Source organism: Squalius cephalus (assembly GCF_949319135.1).
Source record: "Squalius cephalus genome assembly, chromosome: 5".
Lineage (NCBI taxonomy): Eukaryota > Metazoa > Chordata > Actinopteri > Cypriniformes > Leuciscidae > Squalius > Squalius cephalus.
In genome coordinates this window covers 2889379-2910289 of record NC_137126.1, presented here as the reverse complement: position 1 = coordinate 2910289, position 20911 = coordinate 2889379, and the positions used below count along the sequence as shown (strand labels likewise).

General features: G+C 39.2%; 1 protein-coding gene across 3 annotated transcripts in view; it reads left to right on the top strand.

Moving 5' to 3' along the window:
* The window catches only part of znf618 (zinc finger protein 618), a 46813-nt gene extending 38253 nt beyond the window's left edge, over positions 1 to 8560 (top strand). For all 3 annotated transcript variants that reach the window (XM_079870678.1, XM_079870677.1, XM_079870679.1), the window contains one exon: positions 3183 to 8560. In XM_079870678.1, the coding sequence (XP_079726804.1) occupies positions 3183 to 4714 (1532 nt within the window). In that variant the 3' untranslated portion in view covers positions 4715 to 8560. The remainder of the gene's footprint in view (positions 1 to 3182) is intronic.
* Positions 8561 to 20911: the final 12351 nt, after the last annotated feature.

Here is a 20911-nt window from a genome sequence, read left to right as displayed (position 1 = left end):
TCACCCGCTCTGCAAAATTTAGATCTCGTTTCCAGAATCTCACATTCAAATGTCTCTAACGGAAAGAATGAGATTAAGTAGCCTATAATAAATGCTATACAAAAATTGTGTTCGTGTCAATATAAATATTAGGCTATTTTAACATTGTACTGTCAGCAGAGAAAAAAAAAATACCACAGAAAAAAATTATGAAATATAAATAGCCTAACATAAATTAAATAGGACAAAGCCTATCACTCAAATTTCTAAGCAACATAAACGAAAATCATATTGCCCTACTGACAAATGAAGTAGGTTATTTTCTGCCGAACTATTTCAAACATCCTTGCAAAAAAAGAATGTTGTTGACTGACAGTGGTTTCAGTACCAAACAGCTCCTCAGAGCTATAGGTGTACAGGTGGTCAGAATTAAGTGCGGATACGCTGTCAAAAGATGTCGGGAGTGGGCTATTGTCAGTCAGACCGCCCGCTCCGTCCAAAGTAGCCTACACCAGAGTTCTGACCGCTACCGTCTTTTAACGCGCGAATGGACACAAAGTGGTCAAGCGTAGCCTATAACTAGACGCGGCAGGCGCGAATTTGACGCGCTATTCGCGTCCGGTGTGAACGCACAGTTATACTTTAAAATGTAATCCCGCGCCGCATGATTCCCTATGGGCGTTTCACACAGTATGCGGCGGTGAAATCGCCGCGCGACTACGGCTTTTCTCAAGTAGTGGAAGAGTTTTGTGCAGCATTTAGAACTTCCAAAATAATCCGGCGGGCCAGAAAATATTGCTGGCGGGCCAGTCTTGGCCCGCGGGCCGCCAGTTGTCGTTCCCTGCACTAAAGTCACTGCATGGAGTGCGTGTGGTCGAGCAGTTTGGTGAAAAGATCATCCTTAATATTGGGTGAGAAAACAAGATGAGTAACAAACGCAAATGAAGTAGCATTTGGATGCATTTTAATAGACAACATAAAGGCAGAATGTAGAATTTGTAACGTACAACCTTATAGGTCTGAATGTTTTCTGTTTTAAGTGTGATTTGCTTGGAATGGTTTTATTTAGAATAGTTCAATATAAATAAAATGTTCAGTACACGTGTAAGAGTGTTTGATAGTTTTACAAACCTATACGCCCCCCCCCCCCCCCCCCTCTTATTACTGGTCAAATGATCTGGTTCCCTAAAATGAGCCAGAATTCCCATCATGAGGAAACAACCTATTAGTCACGTGGGTTTAATGTGCGCTACGTCAGAATTTATTCAGCATTTTATAATTTATATTGCATTTATAATTTATAATGCATTTCCATCTCCCATTATTCACATGAACTCTTTTTCGCACAAGTCAAAAACCACCTCAAGCGAGCGTAAAAACTTTTTTGCGAATAAAGGGATTTTTCCCCCCGAAATTTGCCGTTTCCATCACTCGTTTCTGATCCGATACTTCAAAATGCGCATAAAAAAGGGGGATGGAAACATAGCTATTGTTTGTCTGGAGCTGCTGGCGTCTAATACTGAACTCTTGCTTGTATAAACTTGTACTAGTACTATATACTTTAATTTTTTGCTTCAGCTATTATAAAGAGACATCCAATCTTGCATTATGTGTTTTTTGCATTTGGGGGGCGGAGCAATGAAGGGAGGGGTGTGTTTGTTTGGGTTTGTATCAAATATCAACAGCGTTTCTCAGAAATTGCTTACTGCAACTTTACTGTAGGTGTCCTTATTGATTTTCTACGTTTATTTAAAAATCTGAGGTGACTCAGATTAATCCACAACACGCACTTTTCAAGATTTATCTACAGATTTTTAAAATGCAAAAATGCCGTACCGCAAAACTTCAAATAATAGCCCAGGCTTTTATTTTCCCAAATCGCCGAACTGCACCGGCTTGTATTTGAGACAGGCGTCTATATGAGACAGGCCTTTAATTTAGTGTAGGGATGTTGTTGAGTGTAGGCCTAGAGATAAAGATCCAAATAGCATAGGCTGATAGACAGAAAGCATGACAGTAGGAGGTTACCAAATCTGTGTTTGTGTTTAACAGATCAGTTAATGTAAGAATTAGCCTACTATATTTCCGAATGTCTAAAGGGGGTCGCACACCAGAAGAGAAGCGCAGCGCCACGTCTTTAAAATTCGAACACATTATTCTCTATGAGTGTACTTGGTCTCAAATCGTCGTCAATGTATACTGACTTCACCCTGTGCTGCAATATACATTCAGTTTTACACTCATTTACAGAAATCAGCTGCTTGAATGAAAATTGCTGATGTTATCGGATTTTCAGGTGATATTCTCAATTCATTGTTAACGGACGCTCTGAGGTAAAGTGAATTCAGACTGCAGACTAAGCAACTATTGTATTTAATTGTACTGTACAATCATAACATAGTACAGACATGATATTAATTCCATAATATCCTTAAACATAACAATATTGCTGGCCATAAACTGACAAAGTGCGTGTCTGGTGTGCGATACCTCGAGTTGTCATAGATGTGACGCGGCGCTGCACTTCTCTTACGGTGTGCGACCCCCTTTAGATTATTGGCAGCATAAAAAAACGATACCAGTTACTGGTAATATCCATCGAGCCTATGAACTAGTTGCCCAAAACACATCAACAAGAAAGAATGAAGGCTACCCTGTAAAACAACTGCAATCATGTGATACAAAAGGACCCTATTCATCACTATCATCATCACCGTGATCCTCAACTACAAGTTCATTGGCGAATTCCTCCTCCTCGTCGCTCTCCTCCACTTCTCCCTCTCCGGCCTCCGCTAACTCTGCCTGCCTTGCTTGCGCTAACAGCTCCCGCTCAGATGCACAGGGCTCTCTTGCGTGCGCAATCTGCTCCATAGAACTGGCTTAAACAGACGATCTGACAGGTTTAGAAGATTAAATACAACCCGAATCTAAAAAAACAGACCAGGCCTCTATTTGAGACCGGCTTTTATTTATCCAAACCTGTAGCCACACCAGGCGTGTATTAGAGACAGGCGTCTATTTGGGACTCGGCTATTATTTGAAGTTTTATGGTATATATCCTTCCTAGGTATCTTGTGTTACTCTTGTATATGCCCCAGCAATATTTTACTGTACTTTTGTTTTCATATGATGGATTGCAACTGTTGCTGTTATGTATGGATGTTTTGTAACGTCACTTAAATTGTCTTGTTCTGCTTTTGCAGAGAACAGATTACTCCCAGAAAAGGAGAGACAACAAGTGGCTGAACGTCTACTGAGAGTAATGTGCGTAGACCTTGGCCTTCTTGGCGTACTCAGCAGCAAAGACTTCCTAAAACTTGCGCAGACCCTGGTGGACACAGGTTCACGTAACGGGGCCTACTCCATTCGTGAAGCCCTGGGAGATATGAGCTCGCTGGCATTAAAACAGCTCCCCCGTATGTACAATCAGGTCAAAGTGAAAGTCACCTGCGCCCTGGGTTCCAACTCTTCCTTGGGCATTGCAGTGACCTGCCATTCTCAGACTATAGGACCAGACTCCTGCTATTTGCTAACAGCGTATCAAGTAGAGGGTGTGCGACTCCGACGCTATGTGCTGGGACTCAAGGAGGCCTCTTTAAGGGAGAGTCCTGAGCAGATACACCACTGGGTCCAGAATGTTCTGTCGGAGTTTGTCATGTCAGAAATCCGCACGGTCTACGTGACAGAGCCACGCTTGTCTTCTCTGGCCTTTTGCGGTCGCACCGGAGTTGGCCTTCGTTGCGCAGGTTGCTCTCTAACTGCCACGGTTCAGGCTGTTCTCGGTCGTCGCAGCCTGCAAGCACGAGGGCTCCATGAACTAGGTGAGCTTTTGGCTACGTGTCGTGACATTGCTGCAACGACCAGCTTCAGTAATGAAGGGAAAGCTGGGGAAGAGTCTACTGCTCCGCCCTGTTGGGATTCAGTCGCGGAGGCTTTGCTCAAGGTTCACGAGAACTTCGAGGCCACTTGCGAAGCGTACGGCCGTTCGAAGAGCACAGTGCCACTATTACAAGGCCTGAATAAGCACCTTCTTGGCACGCTTGCATGTTTGCTTGCGCCACTAAGACAGGCAGCGCAGGAGCTGAGTGTGGAACGCTGCCCCACAATCCAACACGTCCTTCCCGTCTACCTCCGTCTTGAAAAACTTTTCACCTCTAAAGCTGGTGAAGTGGGTGCTGGCAGTAAGCTTTGCCACTACTTCCTAGAAGCCCTGAAGGAGAACTTCAAAGTGGAACGTATCCATCAAGTCGCAATGATCCTGGATCCGCAGCTGAAGCTGCGGCCAGTCCCCGCGTATCAGCACGAGGATATTATCACAAGGGTGTGTGACATGGCTGCTAATATGAGGGAAGCGGGAAGCGGTGGTTCTGCAGGTACTTCTGTGGACGAGCGGGATGGCGAAGGGCTGTCAGCACCCAAGCGTGGCCGTCTGGACTGTGGATTAGAGAGGCCATCGTGTGATGCTGAAGAGCCACAGGTACGAAAAGAGTTGTTCCAGTACCTCGGCGAGCCACTGTTCAGTGGCACAGGTGACCTGCTGCAGTACTGGAGTTCGGTCATGGACAGATACCCCAGGCTGTCGCGGTTAGCGCTGTGGTTGTTGGCTGTACCGGCTGTAGCTGTGCATGGGGAGTGTGTGAGCATATGCGAGCAGACCTTAGCTATGAAGAAAAAGCAGCAGGTCTCTGCGGAGGAGATGAACAAGCTGGTCTTCCTCAAGAGTAATTTTGCTTGAGACGGCTCAGGGCTTTCAGCTAATGGCACCATAGACTGTTTGAAATGGAGACTTTTTGAAGCAGATGTACCGTCACCTCTCTTTACCCCTTCCGAAAATCCTGATTTACCGTAAGTGTCTATCAATGTGGCACATGATAGAGATTTACAAAGGAAAGGTACATTGACAATTAATTCTCAAACACCCCTTCAGTCCATAGCTTGACTTTGGCAAGGACAACAGAGCAACTCGATGAAAATACAGTCTGCCCGTGGACACGGATGTGAACTTGTGTTTTCGATGTTTCAGTTGAACTACCACTTAAAATTGTGATGTTTTTAACAGTATGTGGTTCATCCATCCTTCTTTTCTTTCTGTGAACCCATCTGAAATTCAGTTAATGGATTATTGAAATTACTTTCAACTTTCCATCTAGAGAAGGAAAAAACGGGGTACTTAGAAAAAGCCATTTTTTTTGCAACAACGCCTTTATGAAAACCACAAACACTCTTTGCTGTGACAGCTAAACAATACCTCTCTTTAGCGGTTTATTAGTGGGCAGGTCAAGCTGTAGAGGTGTAAGTCTTGTCTTAGCCAGGCCCTGATTCAATAATCTCAGTTAACCGGTTTGAGTGTGTTAAGCTCTTGTTCAGACTCAGGAGTTTTAGCCAAGCAGAACTCAAATTTATACTTGGGTCACACATAAGTAAACTGTTTTGCAATTATTTATTTTAATTCTTTGTCAGTTCTCACAATAACGTTGCAATAAATGTTCCGTAGCAGAAGTTATACTCTCAAGCTGACTTCGATGCCTTGCACCTTTGTAGCAACCTTTTTCCCCATTACAGCTCACTGGGATCATTTCCTTCTACAATACAATCTGCAATACCTGAAACGGCCACTTAAACCCCAAGATTGGATTTCCAATAATATTGGGTTATGGAAGTGTATGGGAATGATCTGATGTTGTGTAAAGTTCTGGTCCAGTTGATCTGATTATCTTTTTTTTTTTTTTTTTCATCTTTTTTTCTGAAAAAGTGGGAATAGGGCTATGAAATGCAGAAACTGTCTGTCTCTCACTGTCTCAGTACGAACCTCGCTGAACAGAAGCAGCTGATTGCATTATTGTTTGAATGCATTTTAAGAGGATAAAGCTAAACAAATATTTCATTATTTATGCACTGGATTTCTCTTATTATTTTCCTCATTTATCTTCAGCAGGTAATTAGATTAGAGATAACATTAACTAGAGAAAACTTTGCCTAGATTAGGACCAAAGTATGGTTTAAAAGTAGTTTGTCATTGTGAATAATTGCCGTTTCCAAACAAATTTGTAGAGTTATCTCATAAAACTCATGCTTCCTCATAACTGTTTCGCCCTCATAAATTTCCACTGCCTTTGAACAACTGTTTATTTCAAAATTGTTCTAGTCAACGAACAGAAGTAACAATTTTCACTTCCATGATAAAATAAACGATCTTCAAGAGTATTTTGCAGTAGTTTTTCCAAGGAAAGGTGTGGTTTAGTATTATATAGTTTGTCTTGTTAATGCCTTGAACATCTTTGTGATTATACAGATATGCATGCAGACAATATAAGAGTTTTTTATCTTTAATAAAGTGGCAGAGATCTACAGACGTATAGTCTACGTTCACACAACAGCAGAATACAGTTGTCAGTCCTGTTTTGAGTGCTAAATCTGGTTCCGTTCATTCAATGATCAGTTATAAAAGAGTGAGAACCGTATTCTGTTACAAAAGGGATTAACTCAGCTTTGCAGGAGTCACAACCAAATTAAGAGTTCAGTTATGTGAACAAAACAGCAGTCAATCACACTGAAATGGGTTTAGCATGAGGTGTGCGCTTGGACCCGTTGACCTCTCAGGTTATGCATAATGGTATTGTGTGGTGGGACAGAGAGGGACTAAAGTCTACAAGGGGGAAAAACAGAACTGAAGAGTTTTTGACCACATATATGAATCGTTTCAAGTAAATACTGAATCTTGAAGATATTTGCATGCCTAAATGGGGACTGACTTCGGTTGCCTGTCATTATTCTCTGCTGTTGTTGGTACAAAACAATTTGAAAAGTCACACCAAATACGGTTGTTAATCCCAAACACTCGATGGTACGCACCCCAACATTTTGGAATTGACTGAGATAACCAGAGCAAACACTCGTTTTGGTCTCGTGATTGTGAACAAGAAACATGTATAACAAGAGTTTAAACTATTTGGTGTCCACTATGTTTGACCAAAGATTAGTGACCAAAGAGACATAATATTGTGCAATTTTAACTAAACCACCATTGACAAAGGCGCTTGGTGTTTTCTTAATACTCGTGAAGCTGCTGGTTTTAAATGGCATGCTCTTTTTGAGGTTTATTTTGCCGTAGAGAGAGAGAGAGAGAGAGACTTGTCAAAATGTGCAAATGAGTCAAAACATGTACCTCTTTACCTGTTATTTTCTTGTAGAGACTGTTACGCTTTTAATTGCGTCATTGACAACAAGTTGTTGGTTTCTTTTTTTGTGCATACCATTTGGATTTAATGGTAATGCTGTTGTCAAAACCTGAGATTTTTCAGAAGTCAAGTCAGTTGTAGAGTGGATTATTACCAGGTTTCAGATGAAGTCAGAGGTGACAACTGAAATTTCTTGCTTCTGACCTCAATGTGAATCACAGGACACATTACACCACAAGATGGTGCCATGACCCAAAATGAATATATGTTCACATGCCAAAAAAGTCATTAACACTAAATCAGAGGTCTTCAACCCTGTTCTGGGGATCCACTGTCCTGCAGTTTCACTTCAACCCTAATCAAACACACCTGAACCAGCTAATCAAGCTCTTCAGGATCACTGAATATCACAAGCGGAAGCAGGTTGGATATAGGCAGTGTTTAAGTCCACTTTTTTTATGCCCTTGCCTCACTCACTTCCGCCCATCTTGTTCACTCGGATGCAAGTCATTTTACCTTGCAATCGTGATGCATTGTGGTCTATGGAATATGGATCTGCCTGAAGTGTACATGAGTAGACTCACTACCTCTTTGAAAATCAAGGGGTCAAGGGTCCAAATAAACTTCCCTCGTCCACTTGACGAAGCTGAACGCACTTCAAAATGGCGGCATTGGAAGTGCATAGGGAAGTTCATGAGTGTATGTCCAAAAGTGGAGTTAAACACAGCAATAAACGTTGCAGAGCAGTGGGTCTCCAGGAGCAAGGTTGAAGACTGCAGCACAAAATGCTAGGGTTAACTTTAAAACGACAAGTGGAAACAAAAAATCAAGGAATCTTTGTATATTGCATTAGGCTATAAACTTAATGTTTTGCTATGCTCGTCTGTCTCCGCCATCTTTGAAATATCTTTTTAATAAGACCAAGATAATTGATCTAGGTTGACTGATGTCAGACTTTAAGCATTGTTCATTATTTTTCAAAGTAGGAGTCTGGCAGTCTGGCTCCAACACAAAGCACTCAACAAAGGAATAACAACCGTATTTAGCTCAAATGTGTTCGTAGCCATTGTGTGAACGCAGCCGTAGGGCCTGAATTGCTTAAAGTTAGCATGAAACAGAATTTGCAATAGTCGTTTCTTCCCTACTGTGACTATACGAGTGGAACGGGGTTTAAAAAAAAAAGGCCAGGGCTTGATTTTGTCAATGGGGAATTGATTGGATGGTTTGTGGTTTGCTATTGGTGGATCTCATGTGAGTGACATGTTGCCCCGCCCTCGCGCCAGTAAACACGTTGTCAGAGAAGAAATGTCACTGCCAGAGGGAGGGGAAGTTACGATGGTTGCGAGACACATGAATTAAAAAAAATGATGACATGCGTGGATAATTTATATAAAACACTGCAATATTCCATAAAAAAAAAAAAGAATTTCATGGTGACTTTAAGAATTTAGTTCATACAAAACCGAGCAGGGACGCATGTTGATCAGACTTGGTATCTCACATAACCCAAAATACAGATGATGATACTGGCTAGCATGTGCAGAAATGTTCATATGTAAAAACTATTTTGATAAACCTGGCCCAGAAATATAAACAGCTGCTTTTGAATATTGTCGTCTTTCTCTGTCACCACAAGAGGGCAGAAGTGTCTCAGAAATCTGTCTTTGCAAAGAGTCTCCAAACATCTTACCTCTGTTTTCTAATCAAACATTTCAACTATTTTGATAAACTCAGTCTATGAATATGTCAGACTTCATGAAGGTTTTTTTTTTTTTTTTTTTTTTTTTTCTGGACGAATGTGTGCATTTCTGGGGAAACATAAAAACTGTTAAAATGCTCTTGAGCAGCAGTCAAGTTTGTGTTGACAAATACTAATCTCTGAAAGTATAAAACACTGTTTAAATCACAACTATTTATGGATGTACAACATTTATTAGTATCACTCATTGTTTGTCTGAGAAGGTTTTTTTTTTTTTTTCATTGTAGTCCAGCCTACATTTGTCTTTGACAGGCATTTTTCTGATTTGGTGTATTGAGTTGTTTCAGCTGTAGGTCTAATTTATACTTTTTTAACAACACTATTTTTCTAAACATGACTGATAGAGTTTTCTCTCCTTATCAACTGTCAGTAGTACACTGCGCTGTTCTCAGAATCTATCTACTCCTGTAGTATGTGCTGTGTGAATAAAATATTCTCAAACAAGCCAAAAAAAAAAAAAAAGTTTAGTCTTTGTTTTAGATGGTCACTCTTTATATTTCATTATTTCACCCAAAAATGAAAATTATCCCATAATTTACTCACCCTCAAGCCAACATATGACTTTCTTCTTTCACTCACTTCACGCAATCGGAGATATATTAAAAACATATCCTGGCTCTTCCAAGCTCTATAATGGGAGTGATTTTGTAAGAAAAGTATCCATATTTATATCTTTATAAACTATAATCACTGGTTTCCAGTAACAGACATACACGAGTCGAGTTCCGGCGGAAGAGTGACTTCTGACCTGACATATTGACGAACGCGGAAGTGCATACAATCTTTTTTATTTTTTTTATTTTTATAGTCTCACTTATTTGGAAGTGCATAAAATTGACCTATTATAAATTTTAAACCAAAAACTTTATGTTGATCAATGAAGGTTCATGTCCATGTTATGTGCCAATTACCCAAGAATCTACCAAGTAATTGCTACTAACATTTTTTTTTTTTTACATTTTAAGGTAATTTACGTGAGCATCCTCACCCATCCTGTGTTCTCAATTCATTTTTAATGAGAGAGAGCAGATGACAAAGGGGTCGTTTCACAAGATTCTTGCCAATATGTCATGCACAGCTTCTAGTGATGCACACTGCAAGTTTGGATATGCATTCCTATCGTAAAAAAACAAAAAACAAAAAAAAACAGTCGTCCAGTATTAAATGTTAGACTATTTACATCTTACCTCAGATTCTTTCAACTGAAGCGTTGTGCTAGAATTCATGCTGCTTTCTGTGAACAGTTCAGACACTTTTATCCTTCTATGACTTGATTGGCCATCTCAATAATTTTGACATTGACGAGCGCTGTTAAACCGCTGTTTACTTTATATGTGTGTATAATTTTTTTCTTGTCATCCTGGATCAGAGGATTCTGCATAAGCTCAATAATAAACTAAATTAAATAATAAATTAAAGCCAAAAATAAAAATTACAATATATTAACAATAATTTTAAACAATAAAAAGAGCAAGAATGGACACCTGCAACAAACTTGTTAGGTTCAGTGTTTTTTTTTTTCTTTCTGAAATTGATTTTAATATTAAAAGTGGGGGTGTTTAAAACAAATATTTCGATTAACTATTATTAACCACGCCTTATTTTACGTTGTTATCAAAACAGCTGTTATGATGAACTGAGGAATAAACGTTCGTCGATAACACATTTTGTACCTTCAAATGAAAGTACCACCATGTGTGTTTGTGAGACCTGCTCATGTCCAAGAAGCATTGTCGTAGATTTTTCCCTAAACCTAACTATCTGGGTCGTCTCCAATCGTCGTTCCCTATATAGTCTACCTGGGTTGTCTCCAATCGACGTTCCCTAACGTCTCCAATCGACGTTTACTATATAGTGTATTAATGTATTAATATATATCTACCTAACTAACTAACTTGCTTCCCTAACTAGCTTTATTGCTGCGCAGCATGCAATGATCGACAAACAGCAAATGTCCTCCATCCATGCTTAAATCACGGCCGGAGGATCTCACAAGCAGTTCTCAGGGAATCTCTCTCAAGAAGAAGCAAGGCCGGAGGATCTCAGACAAATTCCATTGAGAATCCCACCAGCTAACACAAATACAACAGTTTTTATAGAATAAGGAGGTATGGTAAAAATGTCATGTTGCATTACATAATTTCCCCACAATTTGATTGGTTTTCATAGACAAACCCCTCTGTTACTAGGTAAAAATGATTACTTCATTGTTAATCACAAGATTCAAACCTAGTCATCTGTCTAGTTTCATTTCCCATCTTTGTTATTTTTACACTCACACAACCAAAGTAAAAGGGGTATGGCAACACAACATACAACATTCAAAAACACAGGACAGAAAGTTTTAGTACATTGTGTTTCAAAGTGTTATCATGTTAGGCCTAAAAAGGGAAGTAAGGTAAGGTGTTAGAGTTCATATTAGTTTGATATACAGTTTACTATTTTATTTATTAAAAATCCACCACAGCATGTGACTCAAATAAAAACTCTGGTTACTAGCGTATCCTCGGTTCCCTGAAATGACGGGAACAAGCATTGTGTCAGAGATTATCTCTACGTTCCGTTTTCTTAGAATAATGAAGCCTGATTGGTTCACGTCTGTGAATTTCAGAGACAAATGTTTTTTTTGCCTGCCAGAATAGGCAGAGCCGACTGCCTATTTAAGTCGTACAGAAATGGCTATCTAGTCAGACTGAACCATGAAAGTGTGGAGGGCCCCATGCAGGCTACTAGAGTCAAGGACTTAGAATGTCCAGAAAGGGTGACCGTCTGAAGGTATGGCTATTTTAGAAAACCCACTGAGGGTGGAGCCCGGTCTACATGTTATGTCTATAGAGGTGCCTGGTAGAAGGTGCCCTAGCCTCATTGTGTAGAGATCGTGTTCATGACTTGGAGGCTACCGTCGAGAGGCCATAGGTGGAGGCTCCAGAACTCGGGTTGGGGATGCCAGATTGACCCTTTCGCTTGGGAAAGGAGGTCCCTTCTCAGAGGGATTGGCCATGGTGCTGCAGACAGCAGCTGGACCATTCCCGGGAACTACAGCTGGTTCTGCCAGAGTGGTGCCAAGGCTGAGTAAGACCGAGCATCTGTGCTTCCTGATTTGACTGACACCAGAGGGGAGCAGTGCTACCGGAGGGAAGGAATAGACATTTACATTTAATCATTTAGCAGACACTTTTATCCAAAGCGACTTCCAAATGAGGATAGAAGCAATTCAGCTAACAATAGGACAACAATATGCAAGTGCTGTGACCCTTCCCAGTTTAGTCTAAAGCAGTATACATCATTAAAAAAAAAAAAAAAGAATAGAAGAGAAAAGAAAAGAAAAATGTTAGTATTATTGGATCAAGTGTTGCCGAAAAAGATGCGTCTTCAGCCGTTTCTTGAAAATGGCTACAGTCTCAGCAGCTCGGGTTGACTTAGGCGGGTCATTCCACCAGCAGGGAACAGTCAAGGTGAAGGTCCGAGAAAGAGATTTTGTGTCTCTTTGAGATGGCACCACAAGGCGACGTTCACTTGCAGAACACAAGCTTCTAGATGGAACGAAAGTCTGGAGTAATGATTTTAGGTAAAAGGGAGCAGAGCCAGTGGTTGTTCTATAGGCAAGCATCAGTGACTTGAATTTGATGCGAGCGGCAATTGGCAACCAGTGCAATTTTGTGAGGAGATGTGTGACGTGTCGTTAAAGACCACTCTTGATGCAGTATCTGGAGCAGTTGCAGAGTTTTTACAGTGATGCTGGAAAGCCTGCCAAGAAAGCATTATAATAGTTCAGTCTGGATGGAACAATCGCTTGGACAAGGAGTTGTGTAGCCTGCTCTGATAGGAAGGGCCTGATCCTCCTAATGTTGTATAAGGCAAATCTGCAGGATCTAGCAATTTGGTCTGTGAAGTTCAATTGACCCTTCGCAGGGAGTTTGATTGACAGGCTATCTGACCGATCTGACCAATCATAATCCATCGGATCCTCCATTTTTGTCTGACAAAATCTGATATGATCTGTTTCATATCAAAAGTAAGCTGGTCTGTCTTGTCTGTCAGCGTGTTGTCAGTGTCCTCTCTGCTCAGCGATGTATATTTCACTGCGTGAGAACATGTGTGGCGTGAGAGAGGCGTGGCTTGTTGGACATAGCAACAGCAACTAAAGGGGGCGGGTCTTTGCGAACAGTCAATTGATCATCAATCACAACTCCCTGGTCCAACAAGGTCCCTGGCTGAGCTTGATGGAGTTATGGATGATGAACCTAGTGTTGGGTTGGCCGGGACCACAAGCAGCTCTTTCTTCACAAGGTTGAGTTGAAGGTGGTGGTCCTTAATCCAGCAAGAAATGTCTGTCAGGCAGGCTGAGATACGAGCCGTCGGATCCTCTGGTTTGAATGAGAGGTAGAGTTGTGTGTCATCAGCATAACAGTGATATGAAAAAACATGTTTCTGAATGACAGATCCTAGTGATGACATATAAAGTAGATGGAGAAGAGAAGTGGTCCAAGCACTGAGCCCTGAGGCACCCCACTAGCTAGATGTTGTGACTTAGACACCTCACCTCTCCACAACACCCTAAAGGACCTACATGAGAGGTAAGAATTGAACCATTGGATTGGTTCTTCGTCTTTAGGATTGACAGGAGGATCTGGAGGTCGACTGTGTCAAACGCAGCAGACAGATCCAGCAGGATGAGAACTGAGGATTTGGAAGCTGCTCTTGCCGGTCTCAGAGCTTCAATAACCGAGAGCAGGGCAGTATCAGTTGAGTGTCCGCTTTTGAAATCAGACTGGTTGTTGTCCAAGAGGTTGTTCTGTGTAAGAAAGGCAGAGATTTGGTTGAAAACAACTTGTTCAAGTGTTTTAGCAATGAATGGAAGCAGGGATATTGGTCTGTTATTTTCCAGATGTGATGGATTTAGAGGCGCAAATGGGGCTACCTATTGGCCAATGGTCCTTTTTCTTTGAAAAGAACATTGGGCAGTGGGTACTCTCTGCCGACGTGAAGAGCTCCTGGGGGCGGTCCGTACCGGGACAGAATATCTGCTCCTGTGTTCGTGTAGCCCGGCACATGCAAAGCTCGTATTGTAAAGAGATTGTCCTGAGCTCACTGGAGGAGGCGGCATGCCAATCTGTTTAAAAGACAAGTTTGTACTGTGGTAAGAGTTTCTTATACATGTTCAGTCATACTAAAGTTCCTCTGTCTTGTAGGGCTGTACATCAGTTACATCCGTGACGTCAGTGGGTCGGGATGGCTGGAATGCAGTGACACCTCCATCAGAAAATCCAGCTGTGCAAATGCAACACATAACACCAAGAAGAACGGCAAGAGGTAGATACTAGTGCTCAAATAATGACTTTACAGTCAACTTAGCGTCTGGCTGAACTTCTCCTGGCTCCTGTTAACAGCTGTACAATCCTACATTGTCTTCCTCGTGGCATTCCTCACTGGAGAGACACGGTTCATCACGTCACCCCAGGAAAAGCAGGATGTGCCTATACCATCGGGAAAAAAAATATAAGAAATAAAAAGATCAAATATGAAATGGCTTTCCCTCCATTATGAGAACTTCACATCTTCTCAGAGCTGGTAAAGTCAGGTGAGAACTTTGCACACTCCTTTGCATTGGTTTTGATTGGGGTGAGTGTCAATAGTGCTTCATCATCACTGCTAGTAGACGTTCTCTTCAGAAGAGCAGTCAGTCAATTGCAGAAGCTTTGGTAAAATCAGTAGAAATGAGCAGTGCATGGTGTTAAAACCAGGTGATGGAAGAGTTTGCTTCAAAAAGTGCTGTCCTGGTCAAAGAGAGGAGCCTGTGCGACTAGAAAACATATTGAATGTTAATTGAGTAAATGTAGTAAAGTGAATAATAGCATCAAACAGTTAATTGCATACTTTACGAGGGTAACTTTGACAGCCCTAATAAAACTGATAATAAATAAATAATTAAATGCACACAAAAAAGAATTAAAGTAAGAGTGTAAAAATGTGACATCCATTACATTTTGAGAGGTTAAAATAGTTTACAATGTCACTTCAAGTAAATAACTTTCTTTATACGGGTTCAGATTACATTAAAAATGACACCCGCTGACTTTAGACTTTTTCATTAAAATAACAGATCAGATAGTGAGTCTATAACTGGCCAGTTGCTTTTACTCATTTTATGTTTGTCTAGTTTATGATGCCATCTTAGTCACATTATTAGATATATTTAACTCTGTTTAGTGTGTCATGCAACTTACGTATTACATTGCAATAGATTAAAATCATTTGAAATGTTTTACTTTTCTGCTTTTAAAGTCTATGTAAAAAAAAAAAAATTCTAAAATATTGTATGCATTTTCTAAGAAAAATAATGTATTTAGCCTGTATTTTAACTACAGTTCATGGCACAAAGCACCGTTATTAGATGTTTTTGCACTTTAACACCTAAATAATGTTGAATCTAACATAAGGCGCTCAATGCATATTTACAATTAGGGTAAATGAAATCAAATGAGATGATTTTAACATGATTTATTGAAAAGAGTTCTGAGGGCAGAGATGTAGGAAAGCTCTTCTCCTCAGAAGACACTAGGTGGCAGTGCAATATTTGCTTTGCACTTTAAGCTGCTGCATTTCACAGCAAACCATTCTGATGACCTATCAAACATGTGTTTCAGTTTTACGCTGTCTCGCTGTTTGTTGAAAACAGGAAACGACTAGCTGTCTTTATTGGTTCTCTCTCTAAGCCAGTCAGTTCTTACAGAAGTGATTCAGAAGAATGTCAACAGGTAGAACATTTTTTCACCAGTTTCATCAACAGACCTGTATAATACAGAGAGTGTCTGGTTGATGGTGTTGTTAAGATTTTCTCTGCTTTATCAATATAAAAGGAAGTTTTCCAGAAAGGAGACCCACAGGTTTGGCTTCCACTGATGTAACCCTGATTTATAACACTATATTTCCTCACGTGTGTGGAATATATCAGCCGCTTCTTCAGATGCTGGATTCTGTCCGGTCTCTGTTTTATATTGAATCAACAGAACTGGATCAAATTTATGTGAAAGTGGGTTTCTGGCCAAGAACCAACCACAGTTTGATTTTTAACACGCCAATTAGGGGCAAATAAATCTACAATAATACAAAGATGCAAAAAGAATATCGTGAAGTGAGTGGGTCTACAGAAAACTGAAGCAATCTAAAGTAATAATTACTAGCTGATTATTTCACAAACGTAATACAGTTTTGCTCATGGGTGTCAAGTTTACTTTACTTTCAACACATTTTAAGCCACAAACCTGACTTATATAATAATTATCCCAGTATCTTTTTAAAACATATTCTGTGCACCTTGAATCCCAGAACGTGCGTTGTTGTATGTGCAAACATGTCTTTTGTCATGAAACCTAATCAATCACATTATGGAGTTCCAGCTCTCCTGTTGTGATGTCTTTAACATACTGTCTATGGCACGCTCAACCACTTTCAGCTATAAAAGAGCTATTTAGATCATACATCTGACCTCACAGACAACAGCAACACTGCTAATGTTATTCCAATAAGTTCCTTCATTCAAGGTCAGTTTGGAGAAAATGTTATTTTCAAAGATTGAACAGTTTGTGTCTGTTGACCAGATGGAGTTCATATTGTGTTTGGACTTTAAAGGGGTCATGAACTGCATTTTTTTAACCGTGTAAATCATGACATATGAAATAATAGTCTGATTTTTTCAATTTGATGGAACAGTTCATCGAACCTTTAGATAAAATATATCTTAAAAATGTTTGCAAACGTGTTTTTTGTTGACTATCATCTTTGATACATCAAGGCTCATGAAGTGTGATAGAGAAGGCAGTTAGTAGATTGTGTGCTACAGTTTTGATCCGGTTTATCATTTTGAGGCCTTAGAAAAATACAAATAACTTTAGCTGAATTTTTACATCAAAAATGTCAAAATGTTGTCATGTAAACAGCAATAAACAATGTCTTGTGCTGATGTAATCATCTCTGTACGTAATAAAAACAAGGAAGTAAATGATTCGTTTTTGCAGCTTGGTTTCAATAAAAGCTGTTTTTTGGACTAACAAGGAAGTTTTGAGTTCTTACAGTAATAACTTATAGCATGTTATTACAATGACATCTTATATGTTAATTGAAATTATTGATTTCTCAATTCATGACCCCTTTAAAAGACCAAAAATATGGCTTACGATGCAAGTGAATCCATTTTGTGACATTTTGCGATCCTGTTCCCACACGATTTCCTTTACTCTGTCCACTTTTCAGATATACGTACATTATATATATATATATATATATATATATATATATATATATATATATACAGACAGACAGACAGATAGACAAATAGAGATATTTCTGCGTCTCAGAAATTCAGACTTTATGGTAATTGTATAAGTTTAATACTCTATTCTGATATTGAGAGATATAAAGTCACTCAATCATGCAAATTATGCAATGAAATATAATGAACTACTTGCAATATATGTTGCTTGCTTTGTCAAAATAAATAGATAATCGGCCATTAATGAATAAATGGGGGGAGGGTGGGATGTGTTATTGGTCTTTTTATTTAAAGGAATTAAATAATTGAAGGATTGAAAGGGATTTAAGCAAAAACGGAAAAGGAAATAAGAGCGGTAAGAGTTCCAGGTCTGCTGTAGTTGTGAAGTAGGCCTGATTAACTATTTGCACATATTATTTCATTCTAAAATATGCACACATTCACTCTTATTTGTGTCTAATATGTCAAAAACGCAACAAGTTTCTTGCCTCATCACATTCAGTTATGAATTACATGAATCATGTAAATGAGAGCATATTTTCAATTCAAAATGGTGAAATTTCATTAAAAACAAACAGTTGGGTAGTTTGCATTAATGGATATTACTGTCAGTCACTGAACATTTCTATCGTAAAACAGTTGTCAAATATACAGTATGTTTACACCGTAACCCCAACTGAGCCTCTGATCTGATTGGTCATCTCTCGATCATTTAAACAATTTGTGCATTTTGACATCTTGTTGCCCTCAATGTCTCTGGTGGTTACGACCCTGAATGAAAGTACTTTAAATGAAATTACATCGCAGCACTTCAGATTCGAGGACACTCTCTCGACTCTCTCTCCTGATGTGGGTTTATATTGAATGGCAGAATTGCTTTTAATTGGATCCAACTAGGAACTTTATTGCATTAAACTTGTGGTGTCTGGGAATTTGTGTAAATTTTATAGTCATTTCAGTGTCAACTTTACACCGCTACATTGTGTCATCAGACAGAGGTTAAAGACAGATTTCTTAATATGGTTCAGATATTTAATGGCATTATCACTTAGGATATTTGACTCCTAGTGAGATATAGTTGTAGTTGACTGAAAGCGTTAGAGTTTGCGGTTGTTTGGTTTGTAGTTTGGTCTGTACTGTACTGAGACTGTCGTTTAGCCAGAGGCTGATGCTGTAAACGTCTCAGCCTTGATAATTCATCAGCGCAGGGTTTTTATAGTAGCACATCACTGTAACTGCTTAACACAAACCATCTAATGAGGCCTAACCACCTCCATATGGACAAGAAAAGGCACGAGGAGAGACTGTTTTACATCATGCGCTCACTGCGACAAGAATTACAGCCTTTAGTAATGCTTCATAACAGGATCTAAAATGATCATGCAGTGCGGTGAACTGGACGAGCACAATTTATGTCTCAATTTGAATTAAAAATTGTAATTCAAAGTTTAAAACGAAAGTATAATTAAAATAAAACAAAAACAAATGTTTGAATATGAATTGTCCATGTTTACATTCAAACATGTTTTGTGTCTGAGATAAATATAGAAATTGTAGTTTATCAATAATTGATGTATATTTCATTAGATTTTTGATACTAGTTTAATATTTTCTTTATTTATTTTTATGCTTTAATATTAGTAATCCTACACGTGTGGTTGTACCATTTATTGTCTTCATTTACAGGTCTTTTTTTTTTTTTGTAGAGCACATTTTAATATAAGCCATTCTATTACACACTATTATTAGGCTTCCTTGTTACAGTGTAATTAATGTAAATGTACGTTTACTCGACAACGGCGAACTTAAAACAGAAAAAGTTTTCTTTTGCGTTTTTCGTGTGCAGACGACAACTTTGTCAAAACGATCCTCGTTCACACGGATCCGTGAAAACAACTAAAAACGCTGTATTCTGCTGCCAGGCCAGTAGTTGGCGATGTCACTCTGTAAAGAAACACTACATGCCTATAGACTGAACACGTAAACACGACGTCACCGTTTTCCCAAATGTGGGTTTGTGTAGTTTACACAGATGATAACGGTATCAGTTTCAAAAACATGCACTTTGAAACCCGTTTTCAAAGTGTTGTGTTTTCAGGCCCCCAAAACCATAGTTCGAATTACAGGGGGTACTGGGGGTACCCCCCAAAGGGACAGAAATATCAGTTTTGGGGGGGTCAGATAATTTTTCTGATATTGTGAAAAAATATAATTACAGTTACAATACAAGTCAACTCCTATTTTCACAGTAGGAACATTTTAATGTAAAGCGATTTCAGACACCCCTATTGTGGACCGTACCATTTTTAACCACCGTGGCTAGAAGCAACGGAGATAGAGAACGACTTCAACTTCTCAAGCAAGTGTCAACGTTGAATGACAAAACGCTAGGGAAATTCCTCCAGTATAGGCTAAATTCGGTTTGCTGCTGACGTGCATGGGTAAATGTAAGTTGCTAGCTGACGTCTAGCTTGTTGATTTTACAACCTTCATTTATTAACGTGTTTTGTTCTTTCATAGCTCATGTCACGTCTTCATACATTGAATTACCGGCTACTTACCCACTGAGGCTAGTAAAGTGGACCTTGGTTAGTTACCAAGATAATTCTCTATTTAAATCAAGCTTTGTATGTTACCGCTATGTAGTTCTTCTGTGGTAGTATGGTTTTTCATAGTATGCTCCTTAATCACATTAAAGATTGCTCAGGTTTCACATATCTCCAAGTAATTGTGTTGATTTGACACTGACTACCATAGACTATAATGGAAAATTGGTTTCTGTTTATACAGTATATGAGAGGGTTGGGTCTTACCCCCAGGACTTATGAAATCTAAAAATAAACCAAATCAATATTTCATGAAATAGGCAATTGGCTTCTTGTAAAGGTTTTACTTTTACTAGTAATTAGAAAGGTATTTCAGTGCACTTAACTTCTAACTTTTGGGAGTTGATCAAAACAGTTCTCTTTTGGATATATAATAACAATGAGATATTCTGTAGCCTACTGATTATCAGTTTGTCGCATGTTTAGACCTTGTATGTGTGTTGCACAACACATGTTGGACTTGGCGATCACGGTGGGGACTGATATGGTAGTGGACCATGATGGGCATAGAAGAAATGAAGGAGCAGTACCCCCCAATTATGGTGGGGTAATTCGCACTCTGCCCAAAATGCCGTTGTCGTGTAAATGAACTGTCAAAACGCACAAGTTTTGAAAAAACGGTGTTGTGTAAACGGCCCCTAATATTAATTAAAGGAATAGTTCACTTAAAAATAAAAAATCTGTCATCTTATTCTCATCCTCAAGTTGTTTCAAACCTGTATGAATTTCTCTCTTCTGCTGAACACAAAAGAAGATATTTTGAAGAATGTCAGTAACCAAACGGTTGATGGACTATTTTTTCCCCTACTATAGAAGTCAATGGGGTCCAACAACTGTCTGTTTACCCGTGTTATCAGATATTATAATAAATATGTTTGTACTACAAAACATTAATAGTTACACTTCTGCACTGTTATTAACTGATTAGTTCATTCTGAACACAGCCACATATCCAGTTATAAAAGTTTTATTATTCTTATTACTTATCCAGTTTTATTATTATTTTCAATTAAATGTGCAAAAGTTATTTAATTTTTTACATTACAAAACCCAGCTGTTTTAACAGGGACCTTTTATATCCAATGTATTTACAATGAAATCAAAGTTATTTGTGCGT